The sequence below is a fragment of the Mangifera indica genome, chromosome 13 (genome assembly GCF_011075055.1).
Source record: "Mangifera indica cultivar Alphonso chromosome 13, CATAS_Mindica_2.1, whole genome shotgun sequence".
NCBI classification, from domain to species: Eukaryota; Viridiplantae; Streptophyta; class Magnoliopsida; order Sapindales; family Anacardiaceae; genus Mangifera; species Mangifera indica.
The window spans coordinates 680,016-701,995 of NC_058149.1; the positions used below are offsets into that span (position 1 = coordinate 680,016).

General features: G+C 35.0%; 3 protein-coding genes across 10 annotated transcripts; 1 reads left to right on the plus strand and 2 right to left on the minus strand.

The window, feature by feature from the left end:
- The first annotated feature begins 1,015 nt into the window (after positions 1–1,015).
- LOC123194741 (homeobox protein knotted-1-like LET12) lies at positions 1,016–5,430 on the plus strand. Of its 6 annotated transcripts, none has more exons than XR_006497322.1 (7): positions 1,016–1,649; positions 3,511–3,631; positions 4,343–4,536; positions 4,602–4,733; positions 4,803–4,939; positions 5,017–5,128; positions 5,288–5,430. XR_006497322.1 is itself a non-coding variant. In XM_044608119.1 (6 exons), the coding sequence occupies exons 1-6, from the start codon at positions 1,164–1,166 to the stop codon at positions 5,045–5,047; spliced, it is 1,101 nt and encodes a 366-aa protein (XP_044464054.1). In that variant the 5' UTR covers positions 1,016–1,163; the 3' UTR covers positions 5,048–5,430. The 6 variants fall into 6 exon arrangements, 2 of the variants coding, with proteins under 2 accessions (XP_044464054.1, XP_044464055.1); XR_006497323.1 differs by having other exon boundaries at positions 5,025–5,128; positions 5,253–5,430; XR_006497324.1 differs by having other exon boundaries at positions 5,025–5,128.
- An 805-nt stretch (positions 5,431–6,235) lies between these two features.
- On the minus strand, positions 6,236–6,631 carry LOC123194904. Its single transcript, XM_044608408.1, has one exon. The coding sequence runs from the start codon at positions 6,629–6,631 to the stop codon at positions 6,236–6,238; it is 396 nt and encodes a 131-aa protein (XP_044464343.1).
- Positions 6,632–7,722: 1,091 nt separating this feature from the next.
- On the minus strand, positions 7,723–14,761 carry LOC123194465. Of its 3 annotated transcripts, none has more exons than XM_044607671.1 (10): positions 14,518–14,759; positions 11,044–14,280; positions 10,744–10,937; positions 10,516–10,584; positions 10,272–10,424; positions 10,010–10,173; positions 9,727–9,874; positions 8,633–8,755; positions 8,455–8,542; positions 7,723–8,370 (listed from the first exon to the last, which is right to left on the minus strand). In XM_044607671.1, the coding sequence occupies exons 2-10, from the start codon at positions 14,276–14,278 to the stop codon at positions 8,174–8,176; spliced, it is 4,371 nt and encodes a 1,456-aa protein (XP_044463606.1). In that variant the 5' UTR covers positions 14,279–14,280; positions 14,518–14,759; the 3' UTR covers positions 7,723–8,173. The 3 variants fall into 3 exon arrangements, 2 of the variants coding, with proteins under 2 accessions (XP_044463606.1, XP_044463604.1); XM_044607669.1 differs by having other exon boundaries at positions 11,044–14,407; XR_006497279.1 differs by having other exon boundaries at positions 8,038–8,370; positions 8,633–9,004; positions 11,044–14,761.
- Positions 14,762–21,980: the final 7,219 nt, after the last annotated feature.

Below are 21,980 nucleotides of genomic sequence, written 5' to 3' on the forward strand. Positions count from 1 at the left end.
ATAATAATTATTTACACCGATAAAGCTGGTCTATTATTGTTTAAACTCTCTCTCTCTCTCTCAAGAGTATTTATATGTCCATGGTCACTCCTATGAGATGAATTACATTTCAAAACGGACATAAATTTATAGGGGTAAAATTGTAATGTATAGTTCCAAGCCTTCAAGTTTGGAGGGGTAAAATGTGTAATTTATGACTCGGGTGGCAAAATTTTCAAACTAAATAGTGAGTAGTAGCTGCGTCGGCAAGAAGGGGGAGGTGGGCCAACCCACTAAGCGGGGACCACAAAGCAGGCCCGTGAAGTCTGTGAAATTGCTCAGCCGCCGCCACCTGTCGCTACGTGTGTCGTGGTTCTCTATCCTCAAAGATAGAGTGCCAGTGGAGGAGTCGTACAGGTTGACGTGTCGAGATTCTGCTAGCCTACTCCTCGACGCGTGTTCCCAATATGGTCCCCACTTTTTGTGGTCCTTGAAACCTGACGTCGACACGTGTTTCACTGTACGAAACGCACAATAGCTCAAGTTAAGGCACCAGCAAAACAAACAAAGATAACCACGTCAATGTCATGTGTTTTGTTCAGTTCTGTACGGTAAACTTTAGTTGTCTGCGGTTACCTTAACAGTTAGTGCAGTGAAAAAGGGTTGGAAAGAAGTTTAAAAAGCTGGGGTGAAAGGAGCGGGGCCCAAGTTCAACTTAATCAACCGGAGACAGTAAATAATACTAGGATTTTAATGAGGTTGAACCTGAACATAAATAGACTTAATTTGATTTAAATTATTATAGTAAATTTTATGGGTTATTCGTAATATTTTTTAAAATAATGATAAGATAATTAAAATTTTTTATTATTTAAAAAAAATTATTTTATAATATAATATGATATATAATATAAAAAATTGGTGTTTTAATATATTATTGAATATGCAATTCTGACTACATGATTAGCTCCTCCTTTTGTCTTTAGCAGTACCACGTCAATAATAAACGCCGTCTATTAACCCGCCACAAGTAAAAAATGTGATATTTCACCCACCTCGTTCCTTCCAAAACTTGACCTTATCTAGCATAGTTTTCTTCTTCAAACTCGTCTCTGAGCAACATCTTCCATTCCGTTCTTGTTGCATGAAAACTTGTAAACCACTTTCTTTTACACTCAAATCTGATGGCTTTTCATGACCCAGAAATGGCCTTTAACGCCAAAGACAACATGCAACAAAGATTTGACATTCTTCACATAGCAACAACAACAACAACATCAGCTTCAACTGTTGGTAATCCCCCTCCTTCTCCTCCGCCTCCACCACCAACGTGGCTCAACAACGCGATTCTCCAGCAACAAAACGATGACGTTGACCACCACCACCACCACCACCCGGGTTCTGTTTCGGCACCCAACAACAACAGTGATAGTAATAACTCTAGAGAGGACTGGGAGAGCGTAAAATGTAAAGCTGAGATATTAGGACATCCTTTGTATGAACAACTTTTGTCTGCACATGTGTCTTGTTTAAGGATCGCCACGCCTGTTGACCAGTTGCCCAGGATAGACGCTCAGTTGGGTCAGTCTCAGGATGTCATCGCTAAGTACTCAGCTCTTGGAAATGGAGTTGGACACTTGGTTGATAGTAAGGAGCTCGATCAGTTCATGGTTAGCTTCTAATTATGTTAAAGTCTGCTTTTTTATGTTATTTTTTTTTACCTTTATTATGAATTTTGATTATCTTCATGATGGTTTTCAATATGAGATGAATAAGAATTTTGATAAATTTTTAGTCTTGGGGTTTTTAGAGGGTAAGTGATGAAGAGTGTGAGACACCCTTTTCAGTTTACTAGATTGGTCTGTGAAAGCCATGGTAGGTTTTAGACTAGAGAGTTGAGACTGTCTTTATGTGAGATGTTAAAAGGGTTATGTCAAGAGGGTAGTGAGGTGTTTTTTTATTTCTGGAGGATGATGATGATAAAGAAGAAGAAGAGGAAGAAGAAGAAGAAGAAGATGATGATGATAATTAGGTGGGGTGTTTTGTGTGGTATGTGATGGCATCATTATAAGAATCATGATATTGGGTACACTTAACAATTACGCCTTTTGGAGTACTTTAGAGAATCTCTTTGTTAATGATCAACTTGTCTTATTACTCCACTTGATATAGATCCGTTAGTGTACGTAGTCCTTTCTCTGTTGGTGTTTCTTGTTGAATTTGTGCTTGCTTCACTGAACCAATTTCAAGTCTCTCTGCTGCAGGACTGCTTTTTCTTTACTCCATTCCCCAGTCTACCAACAACTCTTGCCTAGTGGATTGTTTTCCACCCTTCAGTAAATTTTTAATTTAAACTGTATTTTTTTAAATTTGCTTCTTGGAAAAATAAATGCTTGTGAAAATATAAGTTGGCCTTTTGCAAATGCAAAAGTGTTGGTTATTATTGTGACAATAGGACAGTGATAGCCTAGTTTATCCCTTCTGCAACTCTCAACACTCATGCTTCCTTTATTGTGATGAGAATGGAAGCTATCATGCTGAAGATAAGGTTCTGGGATCAATTTTCAATTATAACTTCTATAAATAAAATATAAAACTGATTTGTGATGGCAAACTGATTTTTAAACTACCTGTTAACCTTTTCGCTATTTGAAATCATTCTCAAGGGATAAATATATTTAAAAGTATTGAATTATCACTATTTTTTAATTGAAGGGACTAAACCTTTTGTTTTTCTATTGAAGAGACTATAATTTGACATTTTTTTTTTAAAGTGACAAAACTTTCATTTTTTTTTTAATTTAAGGGACTAAATTTTTACTGTTTTCTATTAAAGATACTAAATTAATTATCCTGTTTCCAAAACAACACAAACAATCTTAATTATGTATTTGTTGTACCTTAAATAAAATACACTGAAATTTTAGTCTCTTTAATTAAAAAAATTTTAAGTGTTCACTCCCCTTAATAGAGGAAAAAATAAAGTTTCATCCTTTGAAAAGAAAAAGGTGGTCTACTCCTGATAGTCCTCTCTGTATTACCTTACCTTTCTAGATGGTGGCTTGCATTTAGGCAATTATGGTCTAGTCATTGGTAGTTATTTCTCCTTGTTGCAGCTTGCCCTTCACTGTGACTCGAACCACAATGTAGAACTTCTTCAATACTAATTTTACATAAATGATACTTTAAAAAGCCTTGATATGCTCAAATTTGAGGAAAAATTTTCTTCTTATCAGAGTAGATTGATACAAAGCATACACAGACTTCCAGCCACTGTTTATGTTTAACTTCTTTTGTAGTTTAACAGATTGTTTCAGAATTAGAAAACTTTTATGAAATTGTAGTTTTCTTATATCTATAATTTAGAACTTTCCCATACTGATAATCAAGCTATATCTTCTTTTTTGGATTAAATATGTCTATGCCCATATGGTTCTTTAGACATAGATATATTGTATGTAGACACATTGTGTTCTTTTTCATCTGATTACCCTTTTTCCCTATTCCGTTTCTTTGTTCTCTCTGATGTAGACGCATTATGTTCTGTTGCTCTACTCCTTTAAAGACCAATTGCAACAACATGTCCGTGTTCATGCAATGGAAGCAGTAATGGCTTGTTGGGAGCTTGAGCAATCTTTGCAAAGCTTAACAGGTACTACTTTACTCTGTTGCTTTTTTATGTGCAATATATATCAGATCTCAAAAAGGATAAGACAATATTTGGTATTACCAACTTTGATTTAGCCTCCTCTCTATCCAGTTAAGGGCCTTGTAACATCAAAAGAAATTATGAGAAATTGCTGTAGACTAGATGCAACTAACATACTGGTCTAATAGTGAGACCCATTATCAACACATTATCTGCTATTTAACCAAGCTTCTTTTATCATCTTTAAATGATATGGGATATCCGTATATACCTAGGATCTTTTCTGTGTTTTATTGTTATGGGATTTGCCATAGCATGACACTAGAATTGACTTATAAAGCAGTTTTTTTGTTTGACAGAATTCTTCTGTTTCATCTTTAAACCATTGTGTATGTGGTGAATGAGAAATTTCGGTTAATGTGATACATCAGCTTATGGACTCTCCCCTGGTGAACTTCAAATTGATTTTTCTGCATATTGTGTAGATTGATTTTCTCACTGTAGTTGTTGTCTTTAACAACAGATATAGCTCATAGAAATTATAGGACACCCTTCTTTAATTTGGCTGCAGATAGTTGCCATTGAGTGATGAAATTTATAGTCAATGTCTACTTAGCTTTCTTTCATTTAAATTTGTTAAATCTTCGTTCTCACCTCATATCAGATTCAGAGGCAAAGTTCTCAACTTGATACTAAACCATGATCCATGAACAGGTGTATCACCGGGTGAAGGCACAGGTGCAACTATGTCAGATGATGATGAAGACCAGGCAGATAGTGACTTAAACTTGTATGATGGAAGTCTAGATGGGTCTGATAGTATGGGATTCGGTCCTCTTGTTCCAACTGAAACCGAGAGATCATTGATGGAGCGTGTTCGGATAGAACTAAAGCATGAGTTAAAACAGGTAAGATGGATAAATTCTTTTGGTGTACTACTTGTTGGTGCAACGGATACAATTTCTTCTTTCAGGGTTATAAGGAGAAGATTGTGGACGTTAGAGAAGAAATTCTAAGAAAGAGAAGAGCTGGAAAACTGCCAGGTGACACCACCTCACTCTTAAAAGCTTGGTGGCAGTCACATGCTAAGTGGCCATACCCAACAGTAAGTATATATTGAACTCATATATACCCATCAGCCAAATTCAACAGCTTCTCAAACTTATTTTTGCAGGAGGAAGACAAGGCTAAATTGGTGCAGGAAACTGGCTTGCAGTTAAAGCAGATAAATAACTGGTTTATAAACCAAAGAAAAAGGAATTGGCATAGTAATCCTTCATCTTCTACTTCTTCCAAGAGCAAACGCAAGAGGTAGGCTATTATTCAGTGTTTCCTGTATTCAATCTTATTTTTCTACGATATCTTCCAACTGTAGTTCGGGAAAGAAGTAATGCAGGCAAGTCTAGCAGTTTTGCGTAAACGAAGGATTGAAGCACGACTACTAGTTTTCACTTCATGTCCAAATCTTGGTGGGAAGCAAAATCAGAACGCTTATTAGAGGTAAATAAGACTGAAAGGGAAAGTTATGAAGACTGTTGGCATATATCTCTAGCAAACTAGGCTGCCTTTTTATACTTACAATAGCACTTGACTCAAAACTTAGATTGATTCTTATCATGTATAGGTATGCCTGACGATGTCAATGCTTTTTCATTTTAGAGGTTCAAATTTCAAGCACTATGAGATTGGAACAATATTCTTCTTAGTAGCTTTTTCAGATCATGGTCCTGTCCTGTAGTTTGAAGAAGCTTTGCCTTTGCTTTCTGCTTTTTATATCTGGGAATAAGAATGCCTTTTCTACACTCTGGGCTGTACAATTTCTATGTTTAAGATGTAAGCAATGACGGTGTACATATTAGTTAATGTGCAAGAAGCATATTGGAATGATCACCACTCATCAGTACCAAATACTCCAATGCAAAGCTAAAGGCAATCACATTTAAAATTCAACAAAATTTAACAGGCTCTTGATAGTTAGGCTATGTTACTGCTATTACATTTTGCTTTAAATAAAACTATGTGTATATATTTTTTAGTACACAATTGTGTAAACAGTGTGATTGTGTGAGTTTGAATTGAGAATAAAAGAATACCAAATCAGGATATATCATTTGTGCATATAATTGTATAATTAAAAATGTATATACATAATATTACTCAAACTGATACAAATATTGGTTGTCTGATTCCTACTTTCGAGTATGGTACTTGGATTGTAATATACAATTATACTGGCAGCCCTAACTGCCCACACGGGTTAGCTATGGGCTAACTTTATGCTAATTGGGAGACGTGATAATAATAGTTCAATAACCCTTGGGAAATCCACGCCCAAAAACTAACTGATAAGATTAAAGAAGACAAAACCATATAAAAGCAGTCATTTTATTTTAGCATTGTTGACAAGGTATTGAGCAAGTTGTGGAGTTTTGTGTTTCAAGAAATTTCAATATTTAGTCCCAATTGGTGCTCAAATGAGAAGCACATGCAGTCAAGTCAGGAAAAAGAAGAGAAATAAATAAAAAACAAATATGGAAATCAACTTCATTTCATAAAACAGAAACAATATCAACAATGAAAGAATCATATATGAACAACAGTAACAAATCATGAAACTAGACCTCTATCTTCCATATCAACACTACTATCAAAATTGAGAGCATAGCTTTGAGGATCATATTGAAATCTATTCTTGTACTTGTTTCTCTTAACATATCCACCGACTTTTCTGATCAAAGTTTTCCATTTGGGCCCTGCAAACACCTCAGATGCCTCCTTAACTTTCTTCACCTTCTGTATCAGCCATGATTCTCTGTACTCCCCTCCATTCTGGTGCAAAAGCCGGCTGCTTTCACTGCCTCGCCGCCACTGGAAGCAGAAGAGAGGAAAGCAATCACACCCTTGTGGAGAAACATTGTTTTCATAGTAGTCATCAACATCTTCTCCTTGTTCATGCTGGTTTAATGGCGAGATGAAGGTGACTTTGTCCTGAGAAAGAGCCATAGGTGAGGAAGAATATGGGAAGAAATGAAAAAGAAGAGGTTTTTATTGAGAGTCTAGAAGGAAGCTCAGGAGAAATAACAGAAGAAGAAAATCTGAATATTGGCATTGACCCAGTATTTTGCCGGCTTGCTTTCTTATTTGCTACTTCACACGGTTTCTTTGAAAAACTGAACAGAAAAACATATCAAATATCGAAATCCGAAACCAATTTGTTTCAGTCAAACAAGAAATAAGAAACCAAAACAAAATATATCTAAAACATTTGGCTAATGGTAATACCCTGTAATATTTGCAAGCATTGGATGTATACAAATCAAATCAGAGTTTGAATACTTTTTAGTTCGAGTTTGGTTTGAAAAAAAAAAAAGTATAATTCGAGTTTATCAAATTAAAACAACGAATGATTTAAATTTGGTTTAAATAAAAAATAACTCAGTTCGAGTTTGAATTAAGTTTATAGCTCAAACATGTGCTTTTGATTTGTGACTTGAGTTTGGTGCTCATTGACAAAATAACATTATTTTGTCAAATGTCATTTTGATAATTGCTTAACATAATCCAAATTATGTTACGAATCAAATTCAAATTGAATCAAACTATCCCTCAATTTATGAGTCAAATCAAACCTAATTTTTTTAACTTGAATTCGACTTAATTTAAAAAACAAGTCAACTCTCTTGACTTGAATTACATTTGAATTCGAGCTAAATAAATTTTAATTAAATCGAATTAACTTTTAAGGCCACGCTAACTTGGTTTTAATCTAGCCCAAGCTAACAGTTTTTTATATGGCCATTAACCCAACATAACATAACGAGAAAAAAATGGTTTGAATTGAGTATTTTTTATGCAAATTCTAATTTACCTTGTTTGCCAATCAAATTGTGTTTGAATTGACCCTTCATATTCTAAACACAATGTAAATAAGTGTTATATCGTATTGCAATTGTATGATGTCAGATCAAGTCAATTTGGAACGAGCATATGTTAAAAACATAGAAAAACATATCATTTCAAGACAAAATAGATCCAACTTTAACACTAACTCATTTTTTGAATGGGTTAATAATTCAAATTGTATTCAAGTTAAATATTTTCAATACGATTCTATTTCCATTCAGATTGTATTTTGACAAAAAACTCAAAATAACATGACACAAACACTACCAAGAGCTCGAGATTTCCAGATTTCAAGCAAGAATATCTTCTCTTGACATCATCCGTTAAAAGAGTTTATACTGCTGAAACTAATGATAAGGCTTTGACAAGGTCCATAAGAGTGGGAAACTGAAGAATGTCAAAAAGAGATGGCTACTTTACATCTTGAGAAAATTTTCTTTCATTTCAAACAGAAGGAAACCTCTTCACAAGGTGTAAGACCTATAACTTGTATCAGGAAGAAGTGCTAAAAAGAAAATCATTTCTGGGATATATTTCAAGGCAAAGACTCAGCATGTCTATGTATGGTGAAAGATTTAAAGAATTCAACAAGAAAAGCAGGAAAGCCACTGGCATAAATTATTTTTCAACTTGGGGCTGTGCCTAGGAGGCTTGCTGTGGTGGTGGGTTTTGTCTTTTGGGAGGAATCTTGGCTGCCATTGATCTTAATTCATTTGCAATCTCCGTGAAGCTTGGTCTCTCTGCTGGCTCAGATGACCAGCATCTCTCCATCAGTGATCTCCATTCTGGATCACAAGATTCTGGCACTGGTGGCCGCAATGTATTGCTCACGATACCACCTGGTTAGCATTTCAAGTCAAACAATCGGCATTTCAAGTTCTGTACCCATCAATGAAAAACAAAGTAAATGAGTATCAGTTTACCAATAATTGCTCCATAGTGCAAATCTGCATACGGTTCTTCTCCAGTAAGAAGTTCCCACATTACAATGCCAAACGAAAACACATCAACCTAGATAACAAGAAATGCAAAAATAGGTTTTAAAGTTTTGAGGAATCAGGTTAAGGAATGATCTGGGACAATAGATAAAAGAGTGCAAACCTTTTCAGAAACAAGGCTGCTGCTGCCATTCAGAAGCTCTGGCGCCATCCATGGAAGTGTTCCCCGAACACCGCCTGATATCAGAGTCTGACATTTCACCTTAGATAGACCCAAATCACCAACCTAGTACCACAACCAGAACAGAGCTAAATCGTTTCTGTGTTCAATATGCGAAATCAGAAGTGATTACAGTAGAAATACATAGCAGTGTAACCAACAACAGAACAAAGCAAAGAGAACATTGTCAACAGTCATGAGAGAAAACTGAGAAGGTTCCGAAAGAACTTCTGGGAATCATTTAGCTAACTGATTGTGCAATTGAATTGTCAACAGCCAAAGCATCACAAATTTACATTAGCACGACCTGAAAAACTACAGCATACAAGAGAAAGAAATAAGTTTCTCCAATTCAAGATTAAAATTGAAATGCTTGCAAATTAATGGCAGTGGTTCACATGGAGAGATTCTTATGCTGACCTTTGTAAATAATTTATTTGGGGAAAGATTTTACATATGATGGAAGACATTTTCACTCAAGTGACAAGCTGAGAATGGAGAGGAACCACATTATATATTATTCAATCATAAAAGTCTATCCCTGCTAATGAGCAGTGACTTAAAATATCCACCTTCAAGCCTTCTATTGTGATTGCCTTATCAGTGGCTGTGTTACTAGAAACTGTTGTGTGCACCAAACTTAATTATAAGAGACCTGATCTCAAAACTACCTCAAACCCTAACTTCTGTTTTCATTCTTGCACCAATCCATTAAGAGAATAAAAACCAGAATAACCCCAAAACTGCACACAGATAAATGACAATATCTATTTAGCATAATCTATTCAAAACAAAATCAAATATTAGCTTGATTTCTCAAACTTCCCCTCAGAAGCTACAGACGAAAGTCAGTTACTGACTTGGGAGATAACCACTTCAAATATTTAGACCTTCCAAGTGCATAGAAGATATTTTCAACCCCTTAACCAATATGATGAAATTGGTTGCCTATTAGAAAATTAAACATATGAAAAATGATCTTCTACAAATTTTCAACAAAATGAACTGCAAATTAATTCCAGGCCTCGATTACTCACCTTGCATATTGGTCGGTGAGGATCTCTAAGATTAACTAGTAAATTGTCACTTTTTAAATCAAAGTGCACTATATTCTTTCCATGCAAGTACTCCATTCCAAAGGCCACATCCATGGCAATCAAGAGACGCTTACGTTTATCTAGATTCCTGATGAATGATAAAAGCAATTATGAAACAGTCCATTAATCACTATGAAAAAATACTTCCAACCAAACAACCTTACCCAGGAAAAAATGAACATATACTACGTAAAACAGAAGAAAACCAATACAGAATCCATACCTCTCATTCTTTTGCAAAGCATTTCTTAGAGAACCATTAACCATATACTCTGTTACCGTTGCTACAGAGCGTCCAGGGCCATCGAGCACAACACCATAGAATGCCACCACATTAGGATGGTGCAAATCGGCAAGCTTACTGGCCTCATTCCAGAAGTCATCAATCTGATCAAATGGGGACACAAGGTTTACAAGAAATATCATTAACTAGATGCAAAATAGATAAAATTGGAGATTTTAATGCCAAAAGAAAAGACAAAAACCATGCGCTCTTGTTCTGAAGGTTTTCCAGCAAAACATCTGTCGTTGATCCGTTTAATTGCAACATCAGTACCCCTCCACTTCCCATGGTAAACTGTGCCAAAGGTTCCAGAACCCAGTTCCTGCAGCTCCTCAAGGTCACTATTCTTTATTATCTGCAAAGTAAAACATATAGCTGAAATAAAAAATTTGATAGGGTAGTAAAACCATAGAAAAAGAGAAATCAAATGAATATATGTCTTCAACCTGCAAGCGGCCAACATCAGAAGCTGGAAAACCAAAACTCAACTTATCTGGCGCTTTGTTCTTCATAACCTAAGTTGAAAAGAACAAAAAAAAAGGTAAAAGACCATTTGGGAAACATTAGCATAATTAATCAGTAAAGGGCAACTTAAAAAATTAAACAAGCAGAAACACTAAAGAAGTCATAAGAACAAGGCAGACACATGGGATATGAAAAATTAAATTGAGCACCTCAAGTTTTGCTTTGTGCATCATTTCAATATCATTATCCTGAGCTTCTCTCTCTTGATTGCTTTCATAAACAGACTCCTCTTTCTCGCGTGTCATTGACTTTGGGTTAGAATTTGCAGCTGACTGAAAAACAGAAGCAGCCACACCCTCAGCAACAGCCTGAAGCTCTTTCTTGATGAGATCCTCAGCTGATCCTTTAAAATGATGTACAAAACAATAAATAACCACTCCACAGATGTTAAGAGATTTGAAACTATGTCATTAACAAGCAGACAAAACCACTCAACTCCAAATTCTAACCTTTTTTTGAGCTTGTGTGCTCTGAATTGAAATCCTTGTTTGCATCACTCGGCTGTTGAACTGCATCCTCAAACGGTGCAGCTGTAATTAATTCCCCCGTATTCCCTGAACGATTCTCACTGAAAGGATCCACAGGAAGAAAGGCTTCCCTTTTTGTTGCAATCTTGTTAGGTCTAGGTGGAAGAACATGAGTATCTTGTTGTAAATTCCAAGGATCCTGATTGCTAAACAGTGAGTTAGAGGAATCCTGAACATCCCCAACCTTGCTTGATGGTGCTAAAGACGATGTATTAACATTTGCCAGGATGGCTTCGTAATCAGCAGCATTTTGGATTCTACCAACTAAATGAACTGGTTCAGCAGCAGAGAATGCAGGGTTGACAAAACAAACTTCACCAGAATCCACGTGAAGAGTTCCAGTGTTTGAGTGTTGATATAATCCTGGATTACCAATAATGGGAGGTTGAGCTACCTCATAGGATTCCATGGGTTGAGTATTATTCACGTGTAGAACTTCTGCATTGGAACAAGGCAGCACTTCAAATGTTTTATTCTGATATGAGTCAAGAACTAAAGGGGGGTGGCTAAAGGTATTATCTATAAGCACCTCCCTTCCCACTATTTGCTGAGGTCTGCTACCCAAGATATAATCCTTTCTTATTATATCAACAGGTAAATTATTCTGTTCATTCTTTATATTGTCACTGGGGCATACCCGGAGAGATTCCATCACCCCATCAATTGGCCTCATATGTTCAAATGATGTGCAAGGGTTTATGGTATCTTCTTTAGAGACAACAGGAAGTTTGCTAGAATATTCTTTTGGAGATTCATGAGTCAGCCGTTCTGAAGATTTTACATGTGTGAGGCCCGCAATAGGCGCATCAATGTTAACAGGTTTGTTGAGTAAAGCCTCTTGTTTGACCTGGTATTTTGGTGGCAATGAACGTTCTTCTTGGCAAGACTGAGGAACAGTGGAAGCACCTGTGAACACACTGTAAGATGGCTGTACATCACCTGCCACTCCAATCCCACCATGGGTCACTGCAATCCTAGGATGGTCGGAATTGTCTATTTGATGGAGGATTCGATCTTTTTCCCGCGGAGCCTCAACATTCTGAGGGAGACCAACAGCCTCTGATTGAGGTGATCCAACCTGATGATCCAATTGACTGAAGACTACCGTTTGAGGCATACTTCCCTGTCCAGTAACACCTTCCCCCAAGGCTCCAGTTACCATAACCCTGTTTACTGGCTGAGTTCTCATTGCATCTTCCTTGGGAAGACTATGATAGATTGAATTTGAATCAGATAAGGGGGTCGTAACACTGTCTCTTTCCAGAGGATCTGAATGTGCATGAGGTAATGCTTTTTGGCACATATGACAATCATCCAACTTGGGGATTTTCTGAGGAATGATTACTTGTTGATGAGACATAGATCCATCAGAAAAGACAACATGCTCTGATGAAGAAACTTGAGGCCAACCATAAGCTCCTCCAACTACTGCAGGGGGAACCTGGCTCTGGTACACATTGTAGCTCTGATCAACAGGAAACTGAACAAGCCTTGTCCCCAAAGTACTCTCATCGGGACAACGCTCCAACTGAGTTTGCTGCAGCTGCATTAAGGGCTGAATCATAGTTGGTCTTATACCAGCATGAGATGATGTTGGAACCATGGTCATATGCACCGTGGGAATAAAATGTTGGGAAGGGAGACCAGGTGCATTATCACGAAGCTGCTGTTGATTAAGCATAGGTGCAGCATGCCCCAACAGTTCAGGATTGGGGAACCCCATCTGTGGAGGAAGATGTAGATAGTCAGGACGAATTATAGCCTCTTGACAAGGATCCACATAAGCTTGCACATATGTCCTGGGAGGAGGAATATCCCCTCCAGGTTGATGCAGATCAACCCCCATTTGTTGCTGCTGTACAGAGAAAGCTGCTGCCCTCTCTGAATCAACCTCAGGCTGAGAAGATAAAGTCTGAGGAGGGCTGGACTTAACAACTGGAATGCCCAATGAAACACCAGAAGCATCTGCATAAAATCCATTACTAGGATCCACATACACAATTTCTGGAGCTATTTCACAAGAAGTACTGAAATTCTCCCTTGGTGATACTATGCTGCTTGACGAAGGCCCACCAACATCCACTGGACCAGAACATACAGCATCAATAGCCTCAGTCCCACTAAAATCAGAATTCTGTGTTGAACTCTGACTAGCTATACTCTCCTTCCTCATGATACCACCAGCACCTCCATCTGGAATCCCGTTCACTGCCTCCACATATCGTTGCCCACTATCATGTATATCTCCAAGTTGCACCATCCCAGAAGGATCAAATTCTGAAGCCGAAAACAAAAACACCCTTAATTTAGCTGATCCATCTGAAGACCTTTCTTCATACTCGTCCATCATATTATCGAGATCATCAGGGCACGAAACTGACACCAATGCATCAAGATCCTCATCAGGAAGTTGGTACTTAATAACTACAGGTTGTCCATAAGTATCCACCATCTTCTGTACTAGTTCATTAAAACCCACATCTCTCCTCACACTAATGATCCTCGTTTGCCCTCCAACATATCTCAACATACCATCACTTGGTCTAGGTAAAATCTTGCCACCAAAACTACACAAAAACTTAACTTTCTTCCCTGATACTGAATCCTCCCGACCCTCATCACTAGCTTGATCTATCCCATTACCACTACCCCTATTTCCCAAATTAGAAATTACACCACAACCCACAGCTAGATCATTGTTATTCACCTGATCGCTATCACTACCACCACTAACAACCCTATTCCCCAAATTATGACTATAACCAAACCCAGCCCCCATTTCACTACCAGCCTGATCAACAGCATTCCCAACAACCCTAGTCCCTAAATTGGGATTATATGTGTACCCAACAACCGGATTAACACCTGCTTGCCCAACACCCACTGCCACGGGCATATGTGAACCCCAAACGGTAGGAGCCACATCTGGAGCAGCTGCCACCGCATTGCTATACCCTACACCTACAAAGCCAGCATCAGGAACTAGTGCTGGATAAAATACAGGTATAGACCTAGGGCTACCAGGCTCACGAACCGTGCTAGGATAAAACCCTTGATTGGCAGTTGAAGCAACCACAATGCGGGGCTCTTCAGCAACATTTCTGGCTATATTTATCGGCCTTAGATCTTTTGGTATTGAATTTTGATCAAAAGCCATATCTACAAAATGGGATTTACTTTAAACGTCACTGAATCAATGTAAAGCTGAAATCTTTCACTTCTGGGTATTGATTATTTTCACATTAAAGAGCAAAAATCGTGTTGAAACGACGTAATAAGCTGCAAACTGATAAACCCTAATGAGATTAGACAAAACCAGCGACAACACAAACAAAAAGGGGAATTTTATTTTTTACAAAAGCGTAATAAAAATAGGGTAAACAAAGAAATGGGTACCTGCTATTGACAGAGATAAAAAAAGAGAGAAAGAGAAAGATTGAGTCGGTGAAGCTGGCACAAGCTTTTGATTCAGGACCTACTTATTCAGAATCTGAGCTCAATTGTTTCTCTCTCCATCTCTCGGTTACTAGATTCTGTCGCTGGTTGCTAGTTTTTAATATAAAGGTTTGGATTTTTGTGGGGGAAGGTTGAACTAAGAAATAGAGAAAATAGATAAAGAGTTTTGGTGGTGTTGAAATTTGTATTTGTTGTGTTTGGTTTTTCTTAGTTTATAAGAAAGCGAACGGAGGGTGAAGGGGCGATGGCACGTGGAGTGTTTCATGCAATGTGTTTGCGTCTTAGGACAGTTCAATTAAGAAAGTGACTTAACCATTGTAGCGATCACGCTTGAGTTTGAATCAAGTTGGTAACTTCAAATTTGAGGATGTATGAGATGATTTACAGTGTCATTAACAAATGAGCAATACTATGTATACCTATTTTGGGTATACAAATATATACATATTTATATATATCATCATATGATTGATTATTGTTTTATTCTTAATTCAAAATCATCCAATCACATAATGACACATATAAATGTGTATATATTTGTATATCCAAAGTGGGTACACATAGTTTTATTGTTAACAAATTATTGACAAGATTGTCGAAAAAGTATATAATATTATCAATAAGATAAATAATATTAGAGAATATATATACATAAGCTAATCTCAACTTTAGTTATCTTATTAAAATTTTAGTTCAATATTGGTTTATTTGAGACCAAATTATAAATTTAAACTGAATCAATTCAAATCGGATCCACCCAAAATATTACTTAATCCAACAACAATGGATTTTGAATTATATATAGAGCAATGTAATTTCTATCCAGTTTTGTATATTTAATTAGATATCTAAATTATATGTTATCATGTAGTTAAACGTTATTTTATTTTTAATTTAAAATAATTTAATCACATAGTAACATATCATATGAGTATCCAATTATGTATTAAAAACTTGATGTATATAATCTTATTATTATATATAAAGTAATATTCAATCATGTAATGACACATAAATATATGTATTTATTATTAGTGTATATAATATTCCTTTTGTCGTATTTTCAAAATTTCAACTTTATTTTATATGATTGAGATTTTTCATTTTTATTATTATGTATAATAACATCTTTGTGATTGTCATATATTTTTTTTTTGGTTTTTACTAGTGTTAATAATGTCAAAAGTTTCATACTACACACATTAAGAGATTCAGGAAGGAGCTTAGGCAGAGTGGTTTGATCTTTCTTATGTTTAATTTTTTTCTTTTTAAGATATATGTTAAATATCTTTTCTTTGATCTTTTAGATATTCTATTATGATATTATTTATTTATTTTTAAAATTTTTAATTTAAAATCACATAATCATGTGATCATACAAGAAATTGAAAATTTTATCACTTTTAGAGCTCCTTGTACATATTTACCACATTGTATACTCATTAAACATTTATACCACAAAATCAATAGACTCCTTAAAACACCCTTGCATTTAACTAATCTTTTGAATCCGTACAAAGCAATTGTTCACACATGACTTTTCATTTCACGAACTTGGCAAGTGATATTTGCTCTTTCATCATTTAATTTCACCTAAACACACTCGACATAGCATTCATCTCCACCCAAACACAACCGACACCACATTCATCTCTATCCAAACACAATTGATGCCAACACACTTGAATCGTAGATATAGTTAATGACGATACACTTGGATCGCAGACACACTTAGATTGTAGACACAATCGACACCGAAGCATTTGAATCTTAGACATAACTGATACATTCGAATCACAGACATAGCCAATGTCGATACAGACACACCTAGAAATTGCATTTAGAAGGGGAGGTTATAATGATAGATGAGGTAATTCCTTCTTTGCGTTTGGAACTAAGATTAATGGATTTTGATGATGATTGGGTTTTTTTTGTTAGATTTAGGGTTTTGGTATAAAAAAAATTGCATTTTTATTGTTAGAAATCAAAGGTTTATGTTGGAAACACAAATATTTATGTTTATGTTTTATTTTTTGGTTGTGTTACGATAGAAACTAGTTGATTTGAGTTGGGTTTAAGGGTTTTGAATGGATGAATAGGTAGGCAGAAAAAAGTATCGCTTGGTAAGGAAAGTCTCACCTAGGCGAGATATAACAGCTAGGCGAGCTCGCTTGATTGTATTGTTCACAAAATGTATAAATTTTAATGTTTGGTGGAAATTTGTGTTATTATACAAAGTAATTGATGCTTTTGTCATATTGTTAGGGATGTGGGATCAATTATCAAGAGAGTGCATACAAATTTCATAAGGCTTATGCATTTCAGGTCCAAATGACACTCTATAGGAAGAACACAATAAGCATCATAATCAATAAATTAAGGATAATCCAAAGAGAGATATTCCGAACAACATGTTTTGGCCACTTCTTGGGATTGGAGCACACCTGGTTTAGCATCATACTTATACATTCAATTTTACTTTGTTTAATTAACCATTGAGATGTAGAGAGAGAACTTTGGCTTAGAATAAATGATGTTGATGTCTATTTCAGCCCAACAGAGTTTGCTATGGTCATAGGTCTCATTTTCGAGCATGATACAAATGTGTCAAAGTATATTGATTATTCAGAATTGAATACTTCTTGGGTGTTCAATCATTAACTTATTTGGACGTCCAAAGGGTAGTTGAGCCATAGATATAAGGAGACAATGACAAAGGTACTATGAATTTTGCGGTATTATATTTATTGTATGTTAGACTGTTAGGGTCAAACAATAGAAATGTTATTCAAGATCGCATATTACATTTAGTGGACAACCTTGATGCATTTAGTCACTACCCTTTGAATTTAGTGGTCTAGACTAAGACAATAGACTTGATAAGGCAAGGCATACATGTTAGGTATGAGGAATGTTCAAAGAACTACCTGCCTTACATGAGCTCACCCCTATTTCTTAATTACCCATTGATAGGGTTCCCAATTGCATTCCAAGGAACCATGGCTTAATCCATCAAGTTAGATTAGTATATACAATTGTTAATACTAACTATAATTTTTGTCAATTATCTAATATTGGATTTATAAGACATTGGGAAACCTAGGTACTTTTGTCTATCTCCAAGTAGACGATAAGGTCTCCCATATGCTTAAGTGAAGGATCATTATACTATCGACATGGGTTCATGTGCTTGCAATATTGGATGTTTTTCCTATAAGTAGAAAAATCATTCATACATTTACAGTTGATTAGTTCATATTACATTTGTTTAATATTAACGAATTTCCATTATTTTCCAAGAGATTATTACTCATGTACTACGTCTTACGAATACTAAGTAGGAGATAAAGTGGTATATATGGGCATTGGATTTCATGTAAGAAAGGGCATTAGCTACCTTATTAGATGATAAGGCCACTAAGTCTGAGAATAATGACTTGGCACGTCCTATTGCTTTTAATTCACCATTTGGGGAGTTGTGTCAATCTTCCACCCTAGGGGTTCTGAGCCCTCAACACCTTATTGCCTCATCCCTTGTTTGAGATCCCTCGTATGGGTGCCCAGCCTGGGCACCTCTATCTCATGATAATATTTGAGCACCTTTACTACACGATAATATCCGAGCACCTCCCTTGCACGATAATCATTTCACAGCGCTTCTTCCAATAGTGTGTCAAATGAGTGCCTATAACATATCTTTGCAACATGCCTTAATGATGACAGATTTGATGTAACAACTCATCGATCGATAGATATTGATGATGCAAGAGGTTGTGTAACAGGTCCTTCACTAACAAAGTTCCATGTTGTATGAGGAGATGATGCAAAGCTATTCATAGTTGCACAAGTGAATAGACTTTTAATTTCATCATTTGACCTGATGTTAAAAATTTGTTAAGGCTTTATATGATCAGAAACTTGAAGCACCTTAGGCATCCCAAGCAATTTAGGTGTGTAAGCGATTAGGATTTACTTTGTTTACATGTTATTATATTTGTTATCTTGCAATGACTTATATATAATATGTATAGGAAAATGCGTTAAAAAATGTACCCTAACATAAGGACCCATCACAACTGGAAGAGGTCCTCTACACATAAGACCAACTGACTTGGACTGACCTAAAAAAGTTAACATTTAGTCATGCTTTACAGAAAGGTAAACAATTGATTTGTCTATTCATCGATCTAATTAAAACACAAAAGACCATTATAGCGATTGAGAGTGCATCTATGGATGTATCTAATGTTCCAAGGGAGAGTACACTTATTGTTGTACCAAACATGTCATTGGCATAGGTTTACAGTGCATTCAATCGATGGTATTACAATGCATTAGATAATGATCACACATATGTATTCCTCGTAGAACCCTATGGTACTTGTTAGGTTTTGTCTATTGTAAAACCAATGATGTATTATGTTCCCAATAAACTCAACCAGTATGGTGGTAGGCAAAACACGAGCAGTCTATGATAAAACATTGAAAGACTGATCATATTGGTAGTCATGATATTTTATCTAAGCTTGCACCTATCTTTCATACCTAATATTGGCCAAATGTGACTTATATACAATATGTGTAGGAAGATGTGTTGTAAGATGTGCCCCAACATAAGGACCTATCACAATTGGTAGAGGTTCTCTACACACAAGCCCAACCGACTTAGACTAGCCCAGAAAGGTTAACATTTAGTCATGTTTTATGGAAAAGAAAATAATTTATTAGTCTATTCACCAATTTGACAAAGACACGAAGGATCATTGCAGCGAAGGAGAGTATATTTGTTGATATATCTAATGCCCTGAAGGATAGTGTGCCCACTATTATACTAAACACGTCATTGGCATAGGTTTATAGTGTATTCAATTGATGGTATCATAGTGCATCAAATAATGATCACACATATGTATTACTTGCAAGACCCTATGGTACTTGTTAGGCTTTGTTTATTGTAAAACTAATGATGTAATGTGCTTCCAATAAACTCAACCCAAATGGTAATGGCAAAATGCGAGCGGTTTGTGATAAAACATTAAAGGGCTTGTCAATATTGATAATCATGATATTGTACCGTAACTCTCCAAAATAGGCTCGCACCTATCTTTCATATCCAGTATTGGCCAAATAGACTGTTGTGTCAACATTTACAAGGGAAATTTTACTCATAGCATAATCGAAATCAGGGAGGTGATATGTTTGATTTTTTTTAACTGAGTACGCATGTTACATTTTATATGGTAGTTACAAAAATCGTGGAGGGTATTATGTATTACATTTGCCACCGACACAATGATTAAATGATGCCAATAAGAAATAATGGCCAAGTTTGGGACACATTGATGCGCATATATAGGTACCTTAAGAATGACGTTCACGTCCCTATTCCCTAATATCAAAAGCTAATAGATAAATATGATTATTATCATATCTTGTAATGGTAATGAAAAACGTCTCAAGGTACTATTATTCAATGTTAATCACCTACGTTTTATTACTTTTTTTTTCTGGTTAATCAGAAATTCTGTTCATATTTGTTAGACCCACAATCACTACACTAGATAAGACAAGATTTCATAAGTGTGATATAGACTTAAATCTAGACTTTTACTTTAAAAATTCTAATACTCCATCAATTTTGCTAACTCTTAGGATTACCTAAGTTTTATTTTTGAGTCTCGAAGCTTGAGACAAGTTGAATGAAACCACGATAAGAAGACTGAAATTACATTTACTTTATCTATTAATTTTTGTATACCTACCTTGAAATACATGAACAAATACTTATAATTTATTTATGTGATTAAATGCTTTTGATTAAGTATAAAATAATTCTCAATTATATGATAATACATTATCTATATATTTTTCTGAATATTTAAAACTATGTGCTTTTGACATTGTTTAACTTATTGCTCATTGCATGCTCTTTACTTTTTTTTGTTTTCTTATTCTTTTAGTATTACATGCAACAACATTATGTTGTGGTCACCTCCATTTATCTTATTCAACACAATATACATAATATAAAGCCATAAATCAAGGCATGGGCATAGGTGTTTGTTATTCTATTCAATTTTACTTCTTCTGTTTTTTTTTTTTTTAAATAGAAGCAAAGTTGGTAGTTGGTCTCCGTAGGGTTTGTTACTTCATAGTTTACCGGTATTTTCAACGTTGTTATTTGTTTATAGCCAAAAGAATATTGCCCACCCAAAAAGGTTTGTTGAAACGTCATCTTTTCATCCTTCAAGTTTCAAAAAGCCAAATTCTCATTCATCATACATTAGGGATAGTGATTCTTTAATTAAATTTCAAAAAATTCATTTTACATAAATATTTCTATTTTAATATGTTTGGGAGTAGATTATAATTTTTGAAAATGGTACAAGCATTAATGAAATTTTCACAGTTTTTTTAGATATTTGAAAAAGTTTGAAGTGTTTCTAAAAATTTTAAACTTTTATGTGCCCCTCAATAATTTGAAAAATAACAGTTACACCTCAAAGAATTGAACAATTAAAGATTGGTTAAAGTTTTGCTATTTTATGGGTTTAAGTGTAAATTTTTAATTGGGTAAGGATACATAGGTAATTTGACATGTATATTAAGTGGTAATAATAGTTTTATAATTTTAATAATATAACAAAATAGTCATTTCTATGAAAATTCAAACGAATTCATTAATAAAAGTGTATGATATATAAAAATTTGACTTTTTAAAATTTAAAGTATATGACTTATCGTCTCATTAACCCTTGGGTGGGACATAGTCATTTAGCCTTTGTTTATTGAAACAAACAAATTTGGATAAAGGGAATGGATGGAAACGAGAAGAAAATGCAAGAAAGTGGATAAGAAAAAGTTCATTTGAGAAATTCTTTTTTAGAAGCATAGAACATTAGGGTCAAAAGTCAAGTCTAATTTAAACGGAGAATAACCAACCAAGCAAGTTATAATATATAATTAGTTACTATGACTTCATGTAATCGACTTAAATTAGCATGGATTTTAATTCAAACTAAATTAAATTTGAGATCAATTTAAACTTCAATCGACGAGTTTGAGTTTATTTAGGGTTTAAAGAATAATATTATTAAAAAATTATCAATTAAATTAAAAAATTATTAATTAAATAAAAATATTATTAAATAAAAATTGAACCCATATCAAATCAAATAATAAATTTGAACAAAACCGACTTAGGAAACACCGGTAGTTTAATATGAGACAAATTTGACTAATTGTTTGTGGAAGATACATAAAATTAAAAGAAAAACAGATAAAAAAGACAATATCATTACCTTTTTTTTTTTAATTCTTTAATTGAAAGAGGAATTTTTCTTTGATCCCATGACTTTTGCAAAATAGTCACCGCCGTGTCGAGTTCTGAGATAATTTAAGTT